This window comes from Trichogramma pretiosum, unplaced genomic scaffold (assembly GCF_000599845.2).
Source record: "Trichogramma pretiosum strain Unisexual culture from Peru unplaced genomic scaffold, Tpre_2.0 scaffold29, whole genome shotgun sequence".
NCBI lineage: Eukaryota > Metazoa > Arthropoda > Insecta > Hymenoptera > Trichogrammatidae > Trichogramma > Trichogramma pretiosum.
This window is the reverse complement of record NW_019641669.1, coordinates 466122-490289: the sequence shown is the minus strand read 5'-3', so window position 1 is coordinate 490289 and position 24168 is coordinate 466122. Positions and strand designations below refer to the sequence as shown.

Below are 24168 nucleotides of genomic sequence, written 5' to 3'. Positions count from 1 at the left end.
TTCTGGGTCGGCAATTGGTCGGGAAACGATCCTCATGGTATCCATTATACCATAAGCGCAGCGAAGATGACCAACAAAGATCATCGAACTTGGCCCGATTCGGAAAGGGCCAAGCGTTACTATTTTTATTATTAATGTGCCAAGCGTATAACAAATAATAAATTCAATAAAAATTATTTAGCATTATAACGTTATATCCGAGTGACTTTGTTCAATAAAAATCAAGCATTCTTTAAAATAATTCAATTCGTATCCTTTATTACTTTCCCCTTTGATTCATCAACAGTAAATTTTTGCGGCAAAGTGGGCACTACGTTGAATTATTTGTGTAAGAAAGGATGGCGACAGGACAAAAATAATTTGTACACTAGAGCACAATTATATCAATTGAAAAATTATTGACGAGCTTTATTAGCTCACGACACTGAGCGATGAGTTACATCTTTAATTTTATTAATAGTAACTTTCAGGCGCGCTTCGCACGCGTACATTTTTCAGTCAGTTTCGAAAAAGTTGCTATTTTGACCGTAGATTTCACTTTATTACGTTTCGACTCGAGTCAAAAGTCAGTCAACCAATCAGAGGCCGAATAGATTGGCTTCACTTTTAGGGTCATCATTATTTTAAGAGAGGAAAAAGAGAGGAAGAGATGATTTGTAGAAGCGTAAAGCAACTACTTTATCGGTCGTACACACCGAGTACGCGTACTTTATACCAAATGGCAGCACCGCGAAGCTTCGGAAACAGCTGGAGCAGCAATTGACTCGAATTCAAAGCGGAATTGCCGCGCTCGTGCGCGCGACCGTCGCGTTTCGCCGCTGCAATGCGCATGTCGCGTGCGATTTATCGCAGAGACCCAAAATGTGCAGGCAAGTACATAATGAAAATCAAGCTCCATGCGATATATCTATACAAACGCGCGTTGACTGGGTAATCTCGCGAGTTAGCAGCAGCTCCTGTATACCTGTATCTACGTGTGTGGCGAGACGCAAAGGCCGAAAAGCATCATGTTGGTCAATAAATCGCCTCGATCCTCGTGCAACGCTATAGGTATACCAGCGAGCACACAAGCAGCTCGCCGCCGCGCGTTGACTTCTGGCAGTAGCAGAAGACTCGGAGTCGTCCGCAGTAGCCAGTGATATATTATTATGACAAGTTGTCTTATTCAATCGCTGTTATTGCCGAGAAATTTTGTAGTGGCTCGTGCAAAGTTTTTGGACTGTACGTAAGCAGCGTGAAAATGAACGAACTTAGTCGTCACGTGCTGGAGATGCAGCCGACTGCACAATGGTTCGCACTATACATACAACTTGATTCATGATTTTTGTTTTTCTTTTTTTTTCTTTTTTTTTCGAACGAAAGTACGTCAGTAGGCTTGAGGTAGCTCGTGAAATTTGTAATTAAGATTTTTCGATGCAGAAATGAATGTAATTGTTGTCGTACTTGCGAGTCGAACGTCACGGAGTGCGTGTATTTAACCTAACATTTTTATTTACGCAATTTCATTGTTTTGATTTTGTTCTATTGCTGATCATTCCGTGTAATCACTCCGTGCTTCTGGGTGAAAGTTGGAATCCTTTTATCACATCATATTTTTTAGCAGTATACTCTGTTATTGTGCCTTGTTAAATTAGTTATTCAACTAATTAAATTAAAATTGTATACTTATAAATTCAATATATTTTAAAATCAAATTTCTATTGCAAATCTATTGTATTATAATTTTGTTGTAATACATTTTTAAGTTTATAAGTCAACTTTATTCTGACTGGGTGTGTTTAAATTCATTTTCAATTCATCAATTGCAAGTATTAAACAAAAGGTTTTTTGATACTGATATTTTACTTACTTTTTTTTAGAAATAATGCCTCGATGGTCATCATTACTATCTGGGGGCTTCCTAGCCCTTTCTATGATACTATCTTTTAGTAAACTTGTACTGTTGGCTTCAGACATTGGAAGTAATGAAGATGTAACAGAGGCTGATCGATGGCTATCAGAAATAGGACTCAAGCAATACCAACCTTTATTCAAACAAAAAGGTATCTAATATTATACTAATGTTCAGGAGTGTAGATATTTTATTAATTTCAAATTATTCATTCATATTTTTATTTCATGGTATGTTAGTATTGAATGAATTAGATTTACATATTATCTAAAAAAGAATTTTTAATACACGTATGAAGAAAAATAAAAACATTGATATATCTTCTACTTTTATTAAACTAGTCAGTAACTCTGTGAAACTCAATTTTAAACTTCTCATAGACTTATACGAATTCACTTGTAAGATTTTCCTCCATTTTGATTCATATTTCTCACAAGATATTGACCAAAAATTCAATTATCATTTTGAAGCTAATTACAATCTTCTTAAATTTAATAAAATTTTAACATGCATACCAACTTCTTCACATACAGTCTTCAAAACTATGATGTAAATACTGTGAAGTGATAAAGTTCAGTATACCTCTTTTAGTCAAATTATATAATTAAATCATCAATGACATTCATAGATTTTAATCTGCAAGTAAATGTACAAAAAAATATTTTTCTTTCTTAAATTACAACCAATTATATAACTTGGGCTGAATTAAATGAAAACACTAAAAAATTGAAATTATTGTATACAAACCATTCTATTTTAAATTTACTTAAAAAACTGAAGAATAGGTCAAACCGCTTCAAAATACGGGAGCGTGATTCACTTTAAAATTATAACAAAGTTTCGATGTTTGTTGCATTCAAATCAGATATTATGCAGTGAGGACCTTTTATTCAAAACATTTCGCTATTCTGTGACTCACTCATCGTATGCGTTATTGTTTAAGAAGTTGGTTCGTTGAATGAGTTCATAATGATAAGAGGGTGGCCAAGCTGCACGTGCGTAATGGCGCAACACACAGCCTCGTCGAGATTTAATGACCGTACAGCCGGCGGGCCCTCTTGACATTCTCGAAATTTATCCACTCGAAACTCATCCCTTTTCTCCAATACGTATACACGACGCAAGCCTGCACGTTATTGTGCTGCATATTCGAATGCACTTTTTTGCACAAAAAAAGTGAATAGCGTACAAGTTGGTAGGGGTAAATAAAATTTTACTCAACGGCGAAAAATTAGCTATGCGTCCCCGTTTTCCTCTTATAATTACGTACATTACTAAAGGAAAAATGCTTCACAGCTCGATTAATTCTCTGGCAAAAGAAGCTGCAGTCCACCCGAATAATTTCGTTTTGCTTTTGTAGTGTACGTATTTGCATTTTTTGGTACGATTCGCTTACATAAATAATGGCTTTGCGGGCATGATTTTTAGAAAAAATTTAAAAATAGAATTCCTGTACAAAAGAAAGAAAGAAATTTGAATTGAAATATGAGCATGGACCAAAAGATTCGCTATTTACAATATCGAGATATAGCATTTATATATTTCAACAATACCGCCGATATACAATAATGAAAAAAAAAATGAAAAAAAAAAAATTGCCAGAATTGACGTTGGGAAATCGAACCTAACTGCATCTGTCACAACTGACATTCTGAGCTTTTTCTCTATCAATCTCTCTCTCATATCAGCGTAATCCTGTTTTTCAAAATGTATATGACATATCGATTAAAGCCACGACAAAGTTTATACGAACTCGTCGATTAAATATTGAACGTACGGGGAAAAATAAGCGGTAAACTTGTCTCTTTCGTCTACAATAGACGCAACATCGAGAGAGAAGCTTTCGAGGTATAATCGCAGGCTCATTAAGTTGAGATGGCAACGATTAAGCTTCAGCTTCCATCGAAATTTCCTCGTCAAACGCTTTAACGACAGATCGTTTAATAACCGAGGACAAAGATATTTTGTTGGTTAAAATACTTGTTCGAACAATGTACTTTCTCTTCCATTATTATATTAAAAATATTATAGCGTCATGCTCGTATAACAATAAACATCTACAAAAAAAACCCAATTACATCAGCTCGTGCAATGATTAAATTTGGAAACAATAAAACGTATAACAAAAGTTCGTGTTATAATCGTCAGGATAGGAGAGCTTGAAAATAAAGTACACAGTGGGTTGAATTAAATAAAAATAAATAGTTAACAGTTTATTCAATCTTGGTGTGTCGAGAAGCCAACGTGCGCTCAGGCTCGCTGCTCCAATCTGTCTGGCCTCGTATGCTGGCCGCGCTCATGCCTCGCGCTACTGCGGCCTGCATGCGACAACAGCGCCGTTGCGAGCCCGACGCTAAGCTACGCGTATCGCTTGCACATCGTATGCTTTATGAAGTATAATGGGCATAACATTCGATTAAACAATTGAGATATATTCGGTCGCACGACGACGATCGCAATCGCGAACTACAGTATACAGACGTCCTCTGCGACTTCGCTTCGATCTCCAATCAGTCGGAGAAAAATGAACTCGTTTAATCGTATCGCATATATCTTTCAAGGATCTCAAGGGCAGCTTTTGACGCAAAACGTCGAGTCAGACGCGTCGGTCGTCGTTTTCGTCGTCGTCGACGTCGACGTCGTTGTTATATTTCGTTTGTTGTTTGTGGGGCCACCTGGGTAAAAGCAGCACATAGAGTTCGAGTCCGCGCGGGGGTGTGCGTTACGCTCGCCAGGGAGATCACCCCCTTTGGAAAATGTTATATAGATATATATATATTATAGCGTTATATACACGTATAGAGGGTAGTAGAATCGCAGTTGGGATATAGAGGGCAGTATACTGCATGCTCACGTGCACAAACACGAACCCAGCAGAGCCTCATGACTGTATGAATATATAGTGGGGAGGTTGTACGTATACGTATAGTTGTCGCATCTACGTATAAGCGCGTGGGTGAGTCGGTGTGAGTTTGGTTGGCGCGCGATGCGCGCGCGTGTCAGCCACTGCTGCTAAAATGTGTGTCTGTATGTGTGTGTGCGAGTGCTGTGCTCTGAAGGCACTGTACACTTTTGCTATAGGCCACTGCTGCACTGCTCGCGTAGATGCAGTCAAGCGCTGAAGCTCCCTACGAACGGAGCCAGTCTAAAGTAACGAGGCATTTGTCCGCGTTCGTATATATCTGCATTGTTGTTGTTGTTGTTGCAGCTACTGCTGCTGCTCGCGCTGTGTCGTTGCCACTGTGTACGTCTTCGTTCGTCTATATATACATAACAACAAAACGCGTGTAAAAGGGAGCTTTCATTCGTTCGCGCCACTTTGTTGTGTGCTTATTATACATCTGCACAAAGACGTGCAACATTTACTCTATCCGCGTGTGTATGTGTGTGACCGTGTGTTTACATTGTAGCGTACAGGTAAGCGCGCCTCTCACACTTGACACGTTTCTTCTTCTTTTTTTTTTTTTTTTTGGTACTCTCCTTTTTTTTCATTTGTCTTGGAGCAAAACAATGCGAAAGCTCGAGGAACCAAGCGAGCGCGCATAATGATGATAAAGCACATATTCGCCACACAGAGGCTGTATGTGTGCAGTGCTTTATGTGTAACGACAATGAGCAAAAATTACTCGGTTGTGTGCTCGCGCGACAAATTACCTTTAGCGCATTGATGCTCGCGCTTCGGTTGCAGTGTATGCACGCTGACGCCGTATATATATACCTAACAGGAGCTTTATATTCGCGTATAATGATCTTTGTACGCGCACTGCGACGTGCGACTAGGTGTGCAGCGAGAAGGCTGTGGGTTATTTTTTATGCATGATGCAAACGAGCACAAAGAGCCCGTAGTAAAATAAAAGGTTGCAAAGTCTTCGCGCGCTGCGATTCGCGGCACTTCAATTCTTTTGCTTCGCTGGCGAAATATATTCTGCGCTAATGAATCATTCAAATTTCGAAATTGTTTCAACTTTGCAGTCTCGGTTGAACGAATATTAGTTAAATTACTGTTTATCTAAACTTTCTTTTTTAACTTACCATGATTATTTTTATTGATTTTAATATTGTTTAGTGCTTACTCGTGTTACAGTATCATAATTGAACCAACTTTAAAAATGTAAGGTTGCTAATAAATTGGTTCACCGAAAAAAAATTACTGTCGAAAAATTTACAAAGAGCTTTTTCCAAGTATGTAATATAAAGGCATTCTTCTCTTCAAACATTTTGTAATATCCTTCCAAGTCTGACAGATTCTGTAAGCTTGAATATTTAAAGCCCAAAAGCACTCTGTAAAATTTCAAAAAATCATTGTTGCAGATGTAAGCCGACTTTTTGAGGTTTTACGTAGCCCTCAAAAATTTGAATTCGCTAGAAGCCAATAAATTATTTAATAACTTTGTTGTATAACTTTGTTCTAATTATTAAATAAATTTGTTATATCTTTTCCTAAAAAATGATAGGCCCCCTTCATTTCGACCAATTTTATGTCTAATGTTTTTTGCTTCCTCATAGAGGAAGCTTTGTGATGGGCTCCATTTCGGCTTTTTTATAGAGTAATCGTAGGGTATATTTAATGATATTTCTATATACTAGATCGAATTTCTGACACATGTTGGTATGTATGTGTGTGTGTATGTGTGTGTGTGTGTGTGTGTGCGGTTGTATGTCTGTGTAGAGTGATTCCTCGATAACGGTAGCACGTATCGTGACGGGGGAGGGCTTTTTTTGTTCGTTATGATGTAAGGATGAAGCCAGAAAATTGTATTTAGCGATAAACGAAGAAAAAAAATTTTTTTTTCGATTTTTAAAAATTTTTTTTTACGGGAAAAATTTTTTTTGCGGGAAATTGTCATTTTCTTCCTTTTGCTCCCTCATATAGGAAGTTTTGTGATGGGATACATTTAGGCTTTCGTATATAATTATCGTAGGATATGTTTAATGATATTTCTATATACTAGATCGAATTTTTGACACATTTTGGAATGTATGTGGGTGTATGCGGCTGTATGGCTGTGTAGAGTGATTCCTTGATAACGGTAGCACGTATCGTGACGGGGGAGGGCTTATTTTTTTCGTTATGACATAGGGACGAAGCCAGAAAAATTCATTTATCGATAAACGTAACGTTTTTTTTCTATTTAAGAAAAAAATTTTTTTTTTGCATTGTTTGTTTGAGATACCCGATAAAGCTGAGAGGCGCTTTCGTTTCGCTTTCGTAATTAGAAAGATGATATTAATATTTTCAAATTATTTTTAAGTTAAAAAAAAAGTATGAGGAAGCTACTTGCCAATACATTGGCTGCGGTTTTTTAACTCCTCCGCTTGTGTTAAAAATTAAAATACACGAATGCAAACGATTTCTAGCAAATTGAAGTTTTTGCCCACTTTGTCTCATAAATTGAGAAAATCAATACTTTTCTACAAGATTTTATAGGAAATTATTTCAAATCAGCAAAGTCATAACGGCGGCCTTCAAAGGCATAAAAACTTCCATTTCCACACAATTACCCTCAGACCTGAGTGGTCCAAAATCCGATCTGGTTTATGAAATATTAATAAAACTTGCATCAGAAGTCGATATTGCATCCATCACAAAGTTTTTGATCAATATTCAATGAGAAATCTAAATTTCATGCAAAATGTTTAAAAACTGTAAGAAAATACATGTTATAAAAATTGCCTAACACTGCGATGTACTCACGATATATAATAGCATTAAACGCTTCGAAACAAAATGTAAACTTCAGTTTACTATTTATAGCAGTTAATTGTAGTGAAATTTATTCCGCACTCGTGCTGAATTATTTATCCGAACATCGAGCGAAAACTATTTTATTAGCCAGTTATACAAGTAATGTAAATTCATCAAAGACACAACTCGTCCGGGCTCTTTTATTTTCATTCTACTTTCGACTCGTTAGAAATTTTTAACCGAAAAACGCGCAATATCGTATGAGTCAACGGGTAGAGGCGAGCCGAGCTTTCGAGCCGATTTCAGTCGCGTTACATGCTCTTGCGTCGATATACCTATATCTGCAGTATATGCACGCGAACACGGCAGCGACGGCGAAGTAAGTTTCGTCGGTTTAGTTTGATTTTAAAATTAGTCACGCAGAAAACGCCGCGCCGCAGGTGAAATTCGAACATGCGATACATGTGCGCGGTGAAAAAGCTCGATAATTAAAATTTTCTTCGGAGTTTTTTTTACGTAAAAATAGAATAAAAAATAGCGAACTTTTGTTTTTTTTTATGCCAAAATCAGCATTCCTGTAGAACTACGCGGTGCACGAGTATTAGCAGAAAAGTTGCAAGTAGTTTCAAGTTTAAATCTTCGCCCAGAATATAGTTTTTCCGTCATTTTCAGGAAGTGAAAAAGGATCGATCTTTCTTTCTCTCTCAACTTTTAGCGTAAAACAACCCTCTTGCTCTGTGTCCAGCACAAAATATAGATCGCCTCGAATACGTAACCTTCGTGCACGCGAAAAACATAAAGCGCGTTAATTGCACATTTTTACGGTCAATAACAATCATACTAAAACCCGCGCGCGCTGTGTACGATCGTTTGTTTGTTGGTCATAAAAGAAAGGCTGCGCACTGCCGCCGCGCGACACACATTTAGCCACCGTGCACACACACTCGCGAAGCTACCCTTCGCAATTATTTGACGCGCGCGCCAACCCGGCTACACGCGTGTAGCTTCTTTTTTTGGATCTTTATCAAATTACCGAAGCTACGACGGAACCAATAAACACTGAATTGACGTTCATTCGTTTGCCAAGTATATAAGATTAAAACTACATATCGATGAAGATGCGACGAGCACGACTCATTCCACAAGAGTTTTATATTTTTTCCGAGGGTCTGGATACAACAGACGTGGCTTATACAGAGCAAATTCACGAATATTATGCGACACACTGCGCTAGTTAATAGGGGGCGTCGAGCCGCACACGCGGTCGAAATTACAAATGAATATCGATGAATTATTAGGATCGTTATATATTGCGGGCTAATCTTGGTCATACGCGGACTCGATCGCGTAGTAAAATTGGTTTCTACTCGAGGATGAATTATTACACGCTCTCTCTCTCTCTCTCTCTCTCTCTTCCATTTACCAGTGTTTCTTCGCTTCTATATCGCGTAATAGTGGCGCCGCATTGCTGGTGGTGCGCGAGAGAGAAAGAGAAACAGATCGCAGCTTGCAAACACGTTGCACATGCACATGGTACACCCACGCGCGCGCGTTATTGGCATTTCGCTCGAGTCGACGACGACGCTTATCGCGCGCGATGTATACAATTTAAAGCTCGAGTCTCGCGTATACCTGCGGCTCTGTATGCATGCATGTACATCGGGAAATCAAAGAGCGGTAATAAATAATACTGTGTAGACACTTTGCGTGCATTATTTGAAATTCGCTATCGTTTTGCGTACAAAAACAACGATTAAAATACAATAATACAAATAATACGATCGATTCTTATTGATGTGAATCTGTACTCATAAAAAGCACTGGGCAATCAAGTTTCTATTTTTGAAAATAATGTTTTATAATTATGTTTACTATGATATGCCGTGCGAAATCACAATATTACTTTAGACTAGGAAATTTCGAAAAAAGAAAGTCTCACAGCACGTGTAAAGTCAAACAAGGCAAAAACCAAGCTTCAGTTTTTCACTCTTCAAGTGCAAAATATACTAATATACCACAACTAACAGACAACAGCAATAAACAATGATGATTAAGCAGAAGCTAATTATGATAATATTTGTTGCACACAGCTAACTTGAACCACTCTCACTTCTTTGATACAATATGTAAAACTGTGTGCGATGGAAAACCAGTTCACAAAATCGAAAGAGACCGCTAATCATCACTTACGAGTCTCGCGATGTTTATATTGGTCGCTTTGTGAATTGCACGAGGCACAAACGTGTGCAGTAGCATAGAACGAAATGCTATGTGGAACGATGTTTGCACGTGCATAATGTATAAATACCGGACGATCGATTTTTCCGAACCTAGCCCATGAGCCATTAGTCCCGCGCGTTATATGGCTCGTTCTCCGGAATTCTGCTTATATTTAAAAATTTAAAACGAGAAAATTTGAAACCCTGTTGAAAGTGCTAGATTGATGATGACTTGAGCAATTTTCTTCCCTGCTCCATAACATTTTTGAAAATCCCAAAATTTTTATTTTTTACAGAGCTATTTAATGCGTCTCACTAATTGCAAACTGTTTGATGTATCAGAGCCAGGATCGTGTATTTTTCTATGGAACCTGCGAATGGTTACGGTCAAGATATCAAACTCTCGGGTCACTCTCGATCAGTAAATACGCGATAGAGATACCATAGAAAACGTAAACTGAAAACAAACTGAACATAAGTGATTGTGTAAAGAAACCTGTGAATCTGCTCGTCTCGTTCGAGGTCTTGATCGTAATCATTCGGGTTCCAAAGAAGTGTAAGAGACGTAGGTGCTGCATCTCAAATGATTTACTCTTAAGGTTGAAACAGGTGAACAAAAACATGCCTTTCAATTGCTGAACAGAACAACCCACCTAGCAAGTTGTCGTCGAACTTATCCTGGTTTAGCAATTATAATTAGCCGGTATAATTATACTGACATGGTTTGAACAATTATAATTCACCGTGAGGCGGGCTAGCTTATATGCCAGCGGCCTTACTTGCCCTCGTGCGGGAAATGCGGTGGCTCGCGTAGACGCCACCTAGTGATGGAAAGGCTAAGCAAAAAGTATAAATCAGTTTCAAGAACTTTGAGTCGGATACTACCACTAGGTGGCGAGTATCTTAAACGGTTAACCCGCAAGTGGCAAAGTAAACATAATTGTATAACTGTCCACGAATTACTGTCTGCAGAGTGGCATTTTTGATGCTTTTCAAACGAAATCAAATATTCCGAACAGCTCCAAATTGGATCTGAAATTGATACCAATAAGCGACAAAAAAAGCTTAACAGAGAATTTCCAATGAATCGTCCAAAATTTCTAAGCACGCGACACGTAACGAGTAGATTTCTAAAGAATCAACCATATACGTGCTCATGCTTGGGTGTGTGTGTGTGTGTGTGTGTGTGCCGACTTACACACACGAACTAATGTCAGCGCAAGCGAGCACGTATGCGTATAATAACTTATACTCGCTCGCGCGGCTACTACTCCTTGGCAAGTTCTCCCCGAGGATATATAGGATGGTATACGTGTGTGTACATAGATACTGCCTGAAGTACTGCAACGCGCGCGGTTGCCTGACGCGCGATCGCACGAGAATGCCTACGTCGCCCTTGCGCGTCGCAATTCATCGCGTGTCTGCGGAGCGAGCTCGCCTATCACCTACACACACCCAAGCATGAACACGTACACGTCTATTTTCTTCTTTCTCTCGGTATACTCCGCGCGAAACTCCGCGCAAATGTTTGCGAGCATGTAGTATAACGTAAGAGATATACATGCACCGGTTGCACTATATATACAGTAAATGTAGCGCAGTGCATACATATATCACGTTTATTGTAATTTATCAAAACTCCGCGTGGCGCGCGTCGAAACATTTCGCTGATTCGCACCTGCATCGTGTGTACTTATATGTGCACCACCCATTATACCCGTCTCGTATTAATGCGATCGTTATGTGCCTGCGAGATATGCACACGCAAATGAGCACACGTTTTAACGCACGTGGTCCGTGTTTGTCGTTGCAGCGCAGTCCGATCGATCGACGTATCGTCTGCCTGGATTATACTGCTAATTGATTACTTTAATATCACGTCCGTGCCGTGTATATATAACACGCGCACTGCATAACGCAATCACGCATTTGTTCTTTTCGCCGTCTGCGAACTTGGTCGTAATTCATGCGCTTTCGAGCTTCGTGTGCTGCTGCTGCTGCTGGCTTACCGTTGAAATATTCATAGACTCGAAAATTTGGACCTCTGCTGTATACATACGAGATCGCCGCACTATGTTTAAATCGAATTAAGTAAAGCCTACGTATAAAGCGCCGAGGGGGTGCATACCGACAGAATCGTGGATCGAGGATTACCTGCGGAACGTTGTAGCGATAGTAGTAATTGTAGTAGTAGTTGCCAGTAGTGGCCCTCGTTAATTTAACGCGGATGTACAACGTGAAACACCCGCAATCGGAAAAGCCGAGCTGCGCTCGCAGGTTCCCAAAGGAAGATAAGATAAGGAAAATCGAATAAACAGCGCGCATGACGTTCGAGTCGTTGCATCGACGCCACTCGTAAACACATAATATATTAAAGTGCGCGTTACGATCGCAAAATTGACTCGGTCTCTTGTGTAAATCTTCAAAACCCCCTTGTGTGCGGCAAGATCGACGTAATCCGACAAAACTCCTCCTAATTTGATTCGTGTCGTGAGTTAGCTTTTCATTTGAAAAAAAAATACTTACACGTATCGATCTCGAGCGAGACGTTGAAATCTGAGAAAAAACATCTTGACCAATGTGCAAGAGCCGATGTTTTTCTTCGCTACTTTTACTTAACGAAATTATCATCTTGCACGCCCTCGTTTTTCTTTTAAAATATATAAGATCTTTTTCGGATCAGATTTTAATTAGATGCGGATCACACCTTTTAACAAAAAGGCAACGATGAAAATTCATACGTGCCAAAAGTCCTATAATATAAATTACGTATTTTTCACTATAAAACCGCAATCATTTCGATCGAGCTCAAAACATATCTAACCTTGTTATCGAAGCTAAAAAAACAACAATTATCGTCTCTTTGTATACGAATAACAAGTTTGCGCACAAATGTGAGCCGTGAGATTTAATCGCAGAGAGTCGAGCGCGTGTAATCAAAGTGAATTTTTGCATCACAGGTGTGAGCTCCGCAGCGGTATCGAGGGAAATTCGATATAGTCTATAAATCCACTTCCATTGGGCGGACACACAGGCGCGCGTGCGATGCAACACAAGCAGCAGCCTCACAAAAGAAGCAAGCTCACCTACATCGCAACACACACACACATACACGCGTGAAATTCCTTCGAAAAGATAACTTTCGAGTCGATTTCAGTACATAACGTATTCATCTCTCGTATCTCGTTCGAAAATTTCCCTCGCAGCCTCTCTTTCCTTCGGCGCCGCAGACTTTCATCCGCGCGCGCGCGCGGTTCTCTCATTTTTTGCTACATCTATATACATAATACAAAAGCACGCAACATCAAAGGCCAAAGCTCGGATATAGCAGGCGCGCCTGCAAAGGAAAAAATTGGCCTAGTGAATATATCGAAGTATGGTTACGCGGATAAACTCGTACGGTGCATGTATGTAGATTTAGCTAAACTTTTTCCTATATACGCGCGCATCCGCTTCGTATACGGTAATCGATTTTCAACTGCCTTGATTCATAATGGTACACGTTTCTGACCTGTTTTGTTTCCTATACACACACGAATCGAGCCGCAGACTCGAGTCTAATGCGCTCGCTGCAGAGAAACGATGTATAATAGTTGTAGGGAAAATTTCAAACAAGTATATTAAATTTGTACAAGAAAATGACGAATAATTTGAATATCGTATAATTTACTAGTATTACACTTGAACTGTACATCTTTGCATACTTTATAACTCTAAAAAAAGTTTTATAATTCAGTCACATCGATCTTAAACGAAAAAACTTGAACAGAAAACGTCATGAAGATATTTTCAAAAGAAAAAGGAAAGCTTTAATGAGCGATCGAAACAATTTTAAACGAAATAAATGACATAGTTGGGATGGATCTTAACGAATATTCGAAGCTTTTGATGTAAGAAAAATAGCTACGATTAGTTTAACTATTAGGCTATCCATGGAACTATTTTTGATTAGTCATAGATCGCTGTCGCGCGGGACCCGAAAGAAATACGAAGACACGCGCTAGGCCGCCTTATACTTCGCTGACGTTATCATAGCTTCTCGGCTCGAATAGTCTAATGAAAAGGTCAAGAGTACAAGCGAGGTCGAGTTGTTTCGACCGGCCCAGTATACTTATATACTTATATATACGTGACGTAGCAGGCAGAAAAGCTCAGCTTGGCGCAGCTGAAAAAGCTCCGCTTTGGTTGTGGTTTTTATTAGGATCTGACAAACTTTTTGTTCGCTCATTTTCTATCCCTATCTCTTTGCTTGTATATCTGTGGTGGAAAAAAAGAACGACTCAAGTCCATTTTTCTGGAAATCGATATTATGATAAAAAATATAAGAATTCTCGTCCCGTCTCGCGAGTCGCGAGTCAAAGCAAGTGTTGACCTTTCTTTTTAATTACTCATACCGAAAATTGAATTATTTCAAGCGAAACCAAAATGTTTGTAGTGCGACGATTATTAAGTGTGAATCCTCGAACGACCTTGCCACTGTTGCGAGAAAACGTGAAGAGTAGCCGAAGTCTGGCAACCCCTATGGTCTCTATCGAGATACCCACGTTGAAAGTGTTCGAAGCGTCATCCTCGATCGAGTATTCCCCCTTGGTACGCGACAGCACGAAGGACAGTAAAAGATTGAGAGAAAAAAATATCGAAAAACTACGATTAGTCTACACGTGCAAGAAGTGCTGTACACGCAAGCACACAAACATTAATCAGACAGCATACGAGAAGGGCTTCATCATTATTCAATGTAAGAGCTGCAAAATTAATCATATCCTTTTCGATAAGTTGGGATTGTTCCAAGGCCTGAGACAGGCGCGAAAAGAGAGGCTCAAAGACCTCGAAACCATACTCAAACTAGAGGGATACAGCAAGTAGTTCATGTAATAAAAACGGAATCATCAGCCACAACGAGTACAAGACATTTCTAAATTCAACTACCTACATTTTTTTAAATTGCTAATATTAATTATAACATGTGTAACATGTAATTTAATATTTAGTCATGTTTTGTACATAGTAACTTGCATTTCAAGAGAACTGTTTGATTAATAAGAAAAGTTGAAAATGTCACCGAAAAATAAAGTAAATAGTATAAATTACTTTTCCTCGTGTTATCGAATCCTTTCATTCATGATGGTTTAAAAACATATATAATTTGAATTGTAATGCTCGGATAAATAAGAAACTTTTTGGTAGTATTAATTATAATGAAAATTCTTGATGTAAATTCACTATTCTATATCTCTAGTAGAAAGGCAAGACTTACGACTGTATTTTTTGTTCCGTATCGTAACTATAATACGCTTTTCCAATTGATAAGTACATAGGTCAAAAGTTATCTCTTTGTAGTAGCTTAATGTACCATAGTTTCAAACCTCAAATCGTCCACGTCTAGTTTGGCCCTCACGTGTAACTTGAAACACGTTTTTTTCGAAAGCACCAAAGGTGGACTTGAGTCGTTTTGCCATTCTACTAAAGATATATATGAAGAGATAGCTACCACAGGTGACCGCACGGTAAATACTCTCTACTTTTGTGAAATTGTGACTTTTGAGAGAATTTAAATTGGAAAAGTTTGCACCGCTGATGGTATTTTTTCTTTTTTTTTTTAATTCGCTCGTATCGAAAATAGCTTTAACTTTGTTTCGTCTATTGAGGCGGTATAATGGTTAAAAAAGATTTTGATTATTGAGCTTTTTATCGCACTTTTAGTACCTTTTTTATCAAATGCTCTATCCCTTAGTTGTCTGCTTCTTTTTCGTGGTAGAAATCCAAAATATTATTAATGACCCGGTGACCAAAAAAGGACCATTTTAAAATACATTAACATTAATTAACTTATTCCGACACTAGATGGCGAGTACCTTTATCCTCAAATCTGCAAGTGACTACGTGAAAATTCATTTTATAAAGCATTTTGATAATGTTTACTGCAGTTATGTGCTACGAAGCAGTTAGTAATGTCTCTGTATGTATGTAATTTTTGATCGAGTTCTCTTTCCCTATAAAACATTCGTTACCAAAATTAAGAAAATCTACCATGACTCGTGTATATGTCTTGAAGCTTGAATTAAATATGAAATAGTAGACCTAAATTCGATCGGAAGTGAATCAATTATGATCGCGCAGAGAGAAAAAAAATAAGAACGTAAAGCGAAATTATTCATGGATGCGAGCTTTCGCTCGTCAGGGTCGAATCGATTTTTTTACTCATTGTCGTCGGCACTGCTCTCAAAAATAAACTACATGTGAAATTTCCATCATGCAAGCCTCCTAATCTAGCCGATTTTTCCAGAAACATGATAACGTAAAGCGAGGTTATTTGCGAAAATCTGCGATTGTAATTTTATCCGATCATGCCTGATAATACTGCGGGAAATCGTTTTTCAAGAGGAGAAAATGATTTGTTCAGCGAAGAGATCTCGTCCATCGGGATGTCCGTACGACCCAGTGGTAGCGCATCATCGGGTAAGTGACGTCGTCGTCGTCGTTCTTCTCCTCCTCGTCGTGCAATTAAAATTAATTACGACGGCGTGAAAATCGCTGCAATATTTCCCTAATTGTCATCGCTGCAGATGTATAAAACACATCTTTTTTACGCCTATATAATAATCCGCGCAATATGTGCGATTTGCAAAGAAAAGAAAACGCATCCGCTCGCATTCACTCGATCACTGTATTCTATTATATAAGGCACGATATAATGTACCAATGTTATTATCTCGTAAAAAAAGCTATCACTTTTTTCTTTTCTTTCCTCTTTTCTTCTTTATTATTTTGTGCGCTCGGGCGTCGGTTTGTGTCGCTTTTCGCCGTGTCGAGTGTCGCACTCGATCAATGTTGCATGTCGCGCAATGTACGAATGCACGAAGCGCATATTTTGACTCATATATTCAAATTAAATGCGATTCTTTTGTACACAAACACTCACTCGCGTACACGAGCGCAACGCTCATGCACTCTATTAGATGTGCTACCTACGCTCTGCAACTTTTTTTTTGATAATCTGTGTGCACTTTGTCATGTTGAAACTTTTTTTTGTATTCTTAATAACATGTCATCCGGGCGTACGAGCAATGCAACGTTACAGCGGAATAATTCAAGCATAAATGTTTTTTTTGTTTCACTGCTGAAAATGACATTAAAAGATATATCAATGTTTTCATACGTAAATGTGCATATTAGAACGAGGTGAGGAAGAGACGGGCAAATGTTGATTCGCAGCCAGAGTATATAGCTGCTCGTAATCTCTGCCGCTTTCTTGGCGTATTATACACGTATACTGCAGAGGAGTCTGCGAACTGATTAAGCCTAACTCTCTTCCTCTACCTCTCTGTGTGTGTGTCTCTCTACTTATTTTATATATGTGTGCTTGAATAAACGTGTATGTGTGTGGGCGCACAGCTTGATTAGGCCCTGAACTTCTCTCGTGTAACGATTTCCTTCCTCGTCGCAGGTATCTCGAGTCTGGCGAGTTGCGGCGAGGTCGAATCGCTGCCGGAACTACCGCCCCAGGACGAGGAGAGGCTGCAGCGAGCCGCTCGTTTGCTTCAGCAGCGGCTCGTTTTGCGCCAATGGCTCGTCGACCATGGACTCCACAATCACTATCAAAGGTGAGCCACCGTAAATGAACTCGCTCTTTATAATATCTCTGTGTAATATTTTATATCGGGCTTTTCGACTTGTATATGTTTGCATTAAATAACGAAGCCTTTTATCATTAGATATTTGGAAAAGCGAGAGATTACGTTTCTGCCCTTCAATCGCGTCTCAGCCCGAACACGCGCGCAGCAGTGGAAATAGCGCCAGTTTTTTAATTGAACCCGTAAATTTTTTTCCTCTACTTTCCGCGCTGCAATTGGGCCGGCGCCAACTTCCCTAATGCAAAATAAAAAGAGAGCAAAAGATATTACGGTTTTATGCTGCGGCCGCGATGCAGGACTTTATTATTTTTCGAGCAATAAAAGAAATGCTTTTAATGGAGAAAAAATAATTAATAATAATCAGCTTTAGAAGTACGAAAATTCATTAATAACTGGGGTCTCGAAAAAATACGAAAATAGTAATTAAATTTTTTTTACTCCAGGATGCACCTCTGCATAACAAGATGCATTATAAGTATAGTCGCGCGACGAGTACATTTAATTTTGTTCGGCGCCCTATATTTATTTACGGTAGCCGCGTGATACATTTAAAATAATTAAAATGCAAACGAGATAATGGATTCAATTTTTTTTAAATTTACTTATCCGAATGGCATGGAAAAGTTATTTTGAGTATAGCCTTAAATATTAATCCTAAATAAATAACCCTGTGAGTATCCGGAAACATGCTTGTAAATGTCCAAAACCTAGGCATTTAGGGTTTTCTTTTTCATAAAATCGTTCTGCAAAACAAATTCGAGATTAATGTACTCTGTGTAATCATATACTTATTTTAAAGCTAAGAGTATATCTTCTAAGGAATCGGTAACTTCCTAAACCTCTGTGAATGCAGTAAGCAGCGACCGCAATCGGTCAAAGTAAAAAATTTCTCAAGTGTCCGGTAACCGACGTGTTTACCCTCCGCACATACGAACAACTCATGCCCGATATTTCTGAGGCTCCATTGTGCTTCTATGTACGATCGTCTTACGCGCGTGCACGCGATACCGAGAGAGCTCGGGAATTTTGTGTCAATTTATTTTTCTCCTATATTTACATGCTCGTTCGCGCGATAAGTGCGCGTGTGTATAATAATGCCGCGGGCAGGTAAACATCGTGTAAGATATACGCATAAGTATTACAATGCACGTGCGTGAATCTGGACACGTTTGCTCGACAGACTGCTGCAAATGGAGGTGCTGTCGCTGGAGGACGTCTACTGGGTCGAAGACAACGCGGTGCGCGTAGCGCTGGGCAAGGATCTGCCGCGATGGATACAGGCGCGCCAGACGCTGCCCACCTCCAAGGAGGATCTGGACGTGCTCAAGGCCGATCTTTGGAGCTCGGTGGTGAAGAACAGTCAACATCAGGACGCATGGACCTGGGGTGAGTTTGATTAGTAAGCTCATTTTTTACGATGTCGGTATAACGAATAGAATCGCGCCTGAAAAATACCGCCTAGCTACCCAAATTTCCATACGTATGTAATACGACAGGCGTTTCAAAAGTCCGACCAAACGAATGCACTCGTATCATTATGTCAGATCTTATCGGCAGCCGGCTATCTCTCTCGCTCCCTCTTACTCTTCTTTCTCTCAATGTATGATTGTCGTCGTCGACGTCGTCATCGTCGTCGAGTGTGTCGGCGGCGGCGCTAAGGCCGGCTGTATAATATACGTCGCCGATGCCGTACGACGCCTCCAATGTAAATAACACCGCAGAAGGATATGTATATTATATACATGCGAATGTATTCGCGTCTTTGATCAGTTCGTTGGAGACTCAATACAAGCGCGAACGTCGAGTGCCGCAGCGAGCCGTTCGTTCGCTCGACGCCTGCTGCTGCTGCCTTTTTTTCTTCTCCTTCTTTTTCTTTTTCTTTCGTTTACGTGCGCGCGCTCGTGCCCGCGTGAAAGATAGAGAGAGAGGAGACTCGTTCTTCGGGCGTCCAGTGGAGCGCGCACGACGCCAAGTATAAATATAGAGAGTGACAAAATAAAACGAGACACGAGTAAAAAGAAGGAATAATAAATAAATAAAGAGGCATGGATCTCGCGCAGGCAAGTACGTATATCGGCGTTTTATATTCTTCAAAGTGTATCGACTCCGCTCCGCGGCGACACGGTGTGCGTCGTATACGTTCTTCATCGGCAATTCGCGTGGATCATTATCGGGGATTTTTCGTTATTATAACAGTATAAAACGTTCGTATAAGTATATGTGTCGCACGAGTATAATCGTATGTACACTCGAACGCACAGCGCGAAATCGAAAATGCTCGCTCGGCTTCGACAACTGCGTAATTAATGACATAAATGCGCGCTCGAGGTACGCGTACGAGAATAGATTTAATCGCGCGCGTTTCCAAAGTCAAATAAAAAGTACAAGCGTGCAAACATTTATCAATAATATAAATAAACAGAGCGCGAGTTTTTCTTATAAATATATCGTTCAAAATGCACTGCGAGCGGCGCAGAGTGTCGCACAACGCACGCAGCAGCCAGCCACAGCAGCAGCAGCAGCACCACCACCATGAGTAGCAGTGAATATCTCGACTTTTTGTGCGCAGGTGGCATGCTGGTGGTGTCGGTGTCGGTAGCCGGCCTGGTCACACTGGCGGCGATGACTCAGCCCGCCCTGGCGCCCGAGGCCAAGCACTCGCTCCTGCAGTACGTCACCGGCAAGTACCTGCTGCCCGGCAACTGCCGCGTCCACTTCGAGTGGGAGGAGCCCCAGCTCGTCGGCGAGACGATGACCTTAAACGTCAAGGTATGCGCGCAACCTATCTTGACAATTTATATATTTGAATTTATATTGCGTAAGGGAGCCATCGGATTTTTCAACTTTTTCTTATCGTTATTGCCGTTCTCTCTTTTTTTTCTTTCTTTTTTTTTTTTTTTGTCGCGCATTATCTTCGAAAGATTGCGCGTTTGTTACATCGATCGGGTAACATCTCGGCTCTCTCCATACGCGATTAAAAAGGAAAATAACTCGATCGTATACGCTGAAACACGCGGAATCAAAACAACTCATTGTTTTCTCTGTGCACAGTTTTACCAGAGAAACGGACAGCCGTATCCGATCTGCGACAAAGACAATCTCATCGTCGAGGTGAGTCAGGGCAACAGCAGCATAGCGACCTTCATCGAGCTCGGCGGCACCGATCCGCTGCTGGCCAACACGGCGGTCGTCAAGTTCACGGTACGCCACGCCGGTCAGTATCGCATAGCCGTGCAAATAGGCTCTTATCACGTGCACGGCAGTCCGTTCTTGAAGACGTTTCTGCCGGGTAAGTCAACCGATTTTTTTTCGTCTTCTATTTCCTTAACTATACGATCGAATGGTATTGATACTATTTTTTTCTTGCGTGCAACAGGACAACAGGATCCAAACAAGACGGTCTTCGTGCGTAACAGCTCGACCGTCGTCTGCACCGCGGGCATAGCGCACTCGATGACGATCGAGCCCCGCGACGAGTACGACAATCTCTGCATCTTCGGCATCAACGAGAATCCCGTGGACGGCTACAAGGTCCACATAACTCAGATCGGCACGTCGCCCGACAAGCTGTCCCCCGATAACTGCGGCGACACTTCGCTCGAGTACGACGCGCCCAATCAGCGCATTCGTCTGAGGGTCAGCTTCGACAAGGGCGGCTGCTATCACGCCACCGTGAGCCTCAACGGCACGCAGCTGCACAACGGCGAGTTCGACATCATCGTGCTGGAGAGCGCCGTGTCCCGAGCCGTCCAGAACAACGTGGCCTCCAAGGACCCGACGATTTGCTACGCGGCCAAGTTACTCGGTATACAGGGCGAGAGGTACTCGAAGCCCAAGAAAGTCTTCTGCTTCATCTCTCCGAAGCAGCTGACGATCAAGGAGTACCTGTTGAAATTCATTCCCAAGAGATTGGTCACTTTTAGGCTTTGTCCTTCGACCAAGGTAAATTCATGTATTGTGTAACACTGCCGACTGTTTTGCATATTTAATTAAATTGCTGTACTTTTGTTTTCAGTTTCATTTCGATAGTCCTAATAATCAGCACGAAGGTTACGACTCTTTTACTATTGACGACGGATGTCAACCCCCGGTGGAACTGATCTCGCATTATCGTGATATTATAGCGGCTACTTTTACACTATTCTTATTGAAAAACATAGGCGGCAGCGAAACTTTTGCCGATAAGCAGGACTTTTTCTATCACGAGGTTCGAAAACATCATCAGAAGCATTATCATGAAAAATTGTCAATGAAGGTTCAACGTGATAGACTGCTAGAAACGGTAAATACTGGAAAATTAAAACACTTAATATATTGTTGCTTCTGAATTAATCACGTGATTGATCAACGATGTTATTTTTCGATTATAGTCAATGAAGGCAACTAAAGGATTTTCGATCAGCGATTGGTGTCGAAATTTCGAAATCACATTTCAAGGCGAACAAGGTAAATAATTTAATTGAAAACACATCGATCGATCCGATTATTCAGACTCGTATAATAATAAAATCACGTGTCTTTCTGGCAGGTGTGGATTGGGGCGGAGTTCGACGCGAATGGTTCGAGCTGATCTGCGCGTCGCTGTTCGACCAAGGAAACGGCCTGTTCAGCTCGTTCGGAGAGTCGCAGCAGGCCCTGGTCCATCCGAACGGCAAACGAGCTCCAGGCTTGAAGCTGAAACACTACGAGTTCGCTGGCAAAATCGTCGGGAAATGTCTGTACGAGTCGGCGCTCGGCGGCTCGTATCGACAGCTCGTCCGGGCCCGTTTCACTCGCTCGTTCCTGGCTCAGATCATCGGCCTGCGAGTGCATTACAAATATTTCGAGCAAGACGATCCAGATTTGTATTTGAGCAAAGTCAAGTACATTCTGGAGAATGACGTCGAAGAAATGGAACTGTTCTTCATAGAAGAAGAGTACGACAAAGATGGTCAATTAGTAAAAGTAAGTAATTAAACATTTGATTTTAATTGAAAACAATGGACAATAATTCCAACTTCTTGCCGTCCTTTCAGTTGGTCGAATTGATTCCTGGCGGTCGAAATATTCGCGTAACAAACGACATGAAACTTCGATACTTGGATGCCTTAGCACAACATAGACTAGCTAATTCAATACGCAGTGAAGTAGATCACTTTTTGAGAGGTTTGAACGAACTCATTCCTGATAATCTTCTTGGCATTTTCGACGAAAACGAACTAGAGGTAATAATCTAATAAATCAAAGCAGCTCGCGGTGATTTTGATGCATATATGAAAATCTCTTGTAATTTTAGTTGCTATTGTGTGGAACCGGAGAATACAGCGTAGCGGATCTTCGAGCTCACCACGTCGCTAATGGCAGCTCACCCGAGTTCCTAAGAGTGCTCGACTGGTTTTGGACCGCAGTGAGCAACTTTACCCAGGAGGAAATGGCGCGACTTCTGCAGTTCACCACAGGATGCTCGCAATTGCCTCCTGGTGGCTTTCAACAACTCAGTCCACGATTCCAAATTACTGCTGCGCCAACTTTCGAAAATCTTCCAACGGCGCATACATGGTGAGTTTTGATCTACTTTCTGTTCAGCTCTGTAGTTTTGATTAAATATAATTAATGTCAATTATTTTATTTTTCTAGTTTCAATCAATTATGCTTACCTGACTACGAATGCTACGATCATTTCGAAAAAGCGCTGCTTCTAGCCATAAGTGAGGGTACAGAAGGTTTCGGGATGATTTAAACGATTTGTCGCCAGTGATAAATTCCCTCTAGTCAAAGTTACTAACTTTTACGATTATTATAATGATTACTTTTTTTACTTATTGAACACTTGATCGATGTAACGCAGCCGATACTAGTCAGTTATTGCTTTCGTTATATAGAGAAAAGAAACATATTTTTATTCTGTTTTCTACGAATGCTATGTTAAATAATCAGTTTCTATCAAAAAGAAAAATGACAAGTTTTTTATATTTTACTTAAAGCCTATTACAATTGTACTAGTTAAAAACAAAATATCATTGTTAAGCTACTACTTGTAAATACTGTGTATGAGTCATGCTGAACGGTTGAGTGAAGAAGTTTGTTGAATAATTTTTAAGAAATCTCATCTTATTTTTGAAATAATTGTTTACTATTTTAATCGATGCATATATTAAAACTACTATCATAATTATGATATTAACAAAAACTTATAGTTGAACAAGGACAAATAATGAAAATGTACTTGATCTTCATTAGATATGCTTGATTAAATTATCAAAACAAAATTTAGCAAAGTAGTTAGAGCCAAAAAGCAAATGAAACTTTCCATAACAAAAATTTATCATTTTTATATTGCAATGGGCGTCAGGATTACGATATCTTGGCAATCAAAATATAAACATTTTAGATAGAGATACTTGAAATCCAATGCTTATGCAATCTTTTAAAAGCCAACCTCATCAATTGCTTTATATACATTAATTGCAATTATCTCTTGACATCATTCTCTAGTAAAAAAAGGTCGAAAAACGTAATGAAGAGATTAATATATAAGATAGATGAAAAAAATCGACTTTAATCAAAATAAACGGTCTTTTATTGAGATAAAATACAAAAACATAGCTATGTAAATATATACTGTATTATCTAATCATTGTCCGTTACTATTAGATTCGACTGTATCATTGTGATCTATCGATTGCTAAATTGAATAGTCATTAAATGACTCGTTAATATAATCGTTATAGAAATAAATATGATCAAAAAAACAGAATC

General features: G+C 39.9%; 1 protein-coding gene across 4 annotated transcripts; it reads left to right on the top strand.

The window, feature by feature from the left end:
• Nucleotides 1-1088: 1088 nt before the first annotated feature.
• On the top strand, nucleotides 1089-24166 carry LOC106652195 (apoptosis-resistant E3 ubiquitin protein ligase 1). Of its 4 annotated transcripts, none has more exons than XM_014370989.2 (13): nucleotides 1089-1290; nucleotides 1860-2042; nucleotides 17244-17400; nucleotides 18611-18816; nucleotides 20000-20199; nucleotides 20482-20719; nucleotides 20807-21372; nucleotides 21446-21712; nucleotides 21801-21876; nucleotides 21959-22374; nucleotides 22446-22634; nucleotides 22706-22968; nucleotides 23047-24166. In XM_014370989.2, exons 2-13 carry the CDS (start codon nucleotides 1865-1867, stop codon nucleotides 23147-23149), a joined length of 2859 nt encoding a protein of 952 aa, XP_014226475.1. In that variant the 5' UTR covers nucleotides 1089-1290; nucleotides 1860-1864; the 3' UTR covers nucleotides 23150-24166. The 4 variants fall into 4 exon arrangements, with proteins under 4 accessions (XP_014226475.1, XP_014226476.1, XP_014226481.1 ...); XM_014370990.2 differs by lacking the exon at nucleotides 1089-1290 and adding an exon at nucleotides 1669-1772; XM_014370995.1 differs by lacking the exon at nucleotides 1089-1290 and adding an exon at nucleotides 16083-16255 and having other exon boundaries at nucleotides 1956-2042.
• Nucleotides 24167-24168: the final 2 nt, after the last annotated feature.

Bases quoted from the DNA above. Each gene is read 5' to 3' on its own strand.
- LOC106652195 (XM_014370989.2), top strand. From the start codon at position 1,865: ATGCCTCGATGGTCATCATTACTATCTGGGGGCTTCCTAGCCCTTTCT. The intron at 17,401-18,610 runs GTGAGCCACCGT...TTTGCTCGACAG, and splicing joins CTCCACAATCACTATCAAAG to ACTGCTGCAAATGGAGGTGC. The intron at 21,373-21,445 runs GTAAATTCATGT...TTTTGTTTTCAG, and splicing joins GGCTTTGTCCTTCGACCAAG to TTTCATTTCGATAGTCCTAA.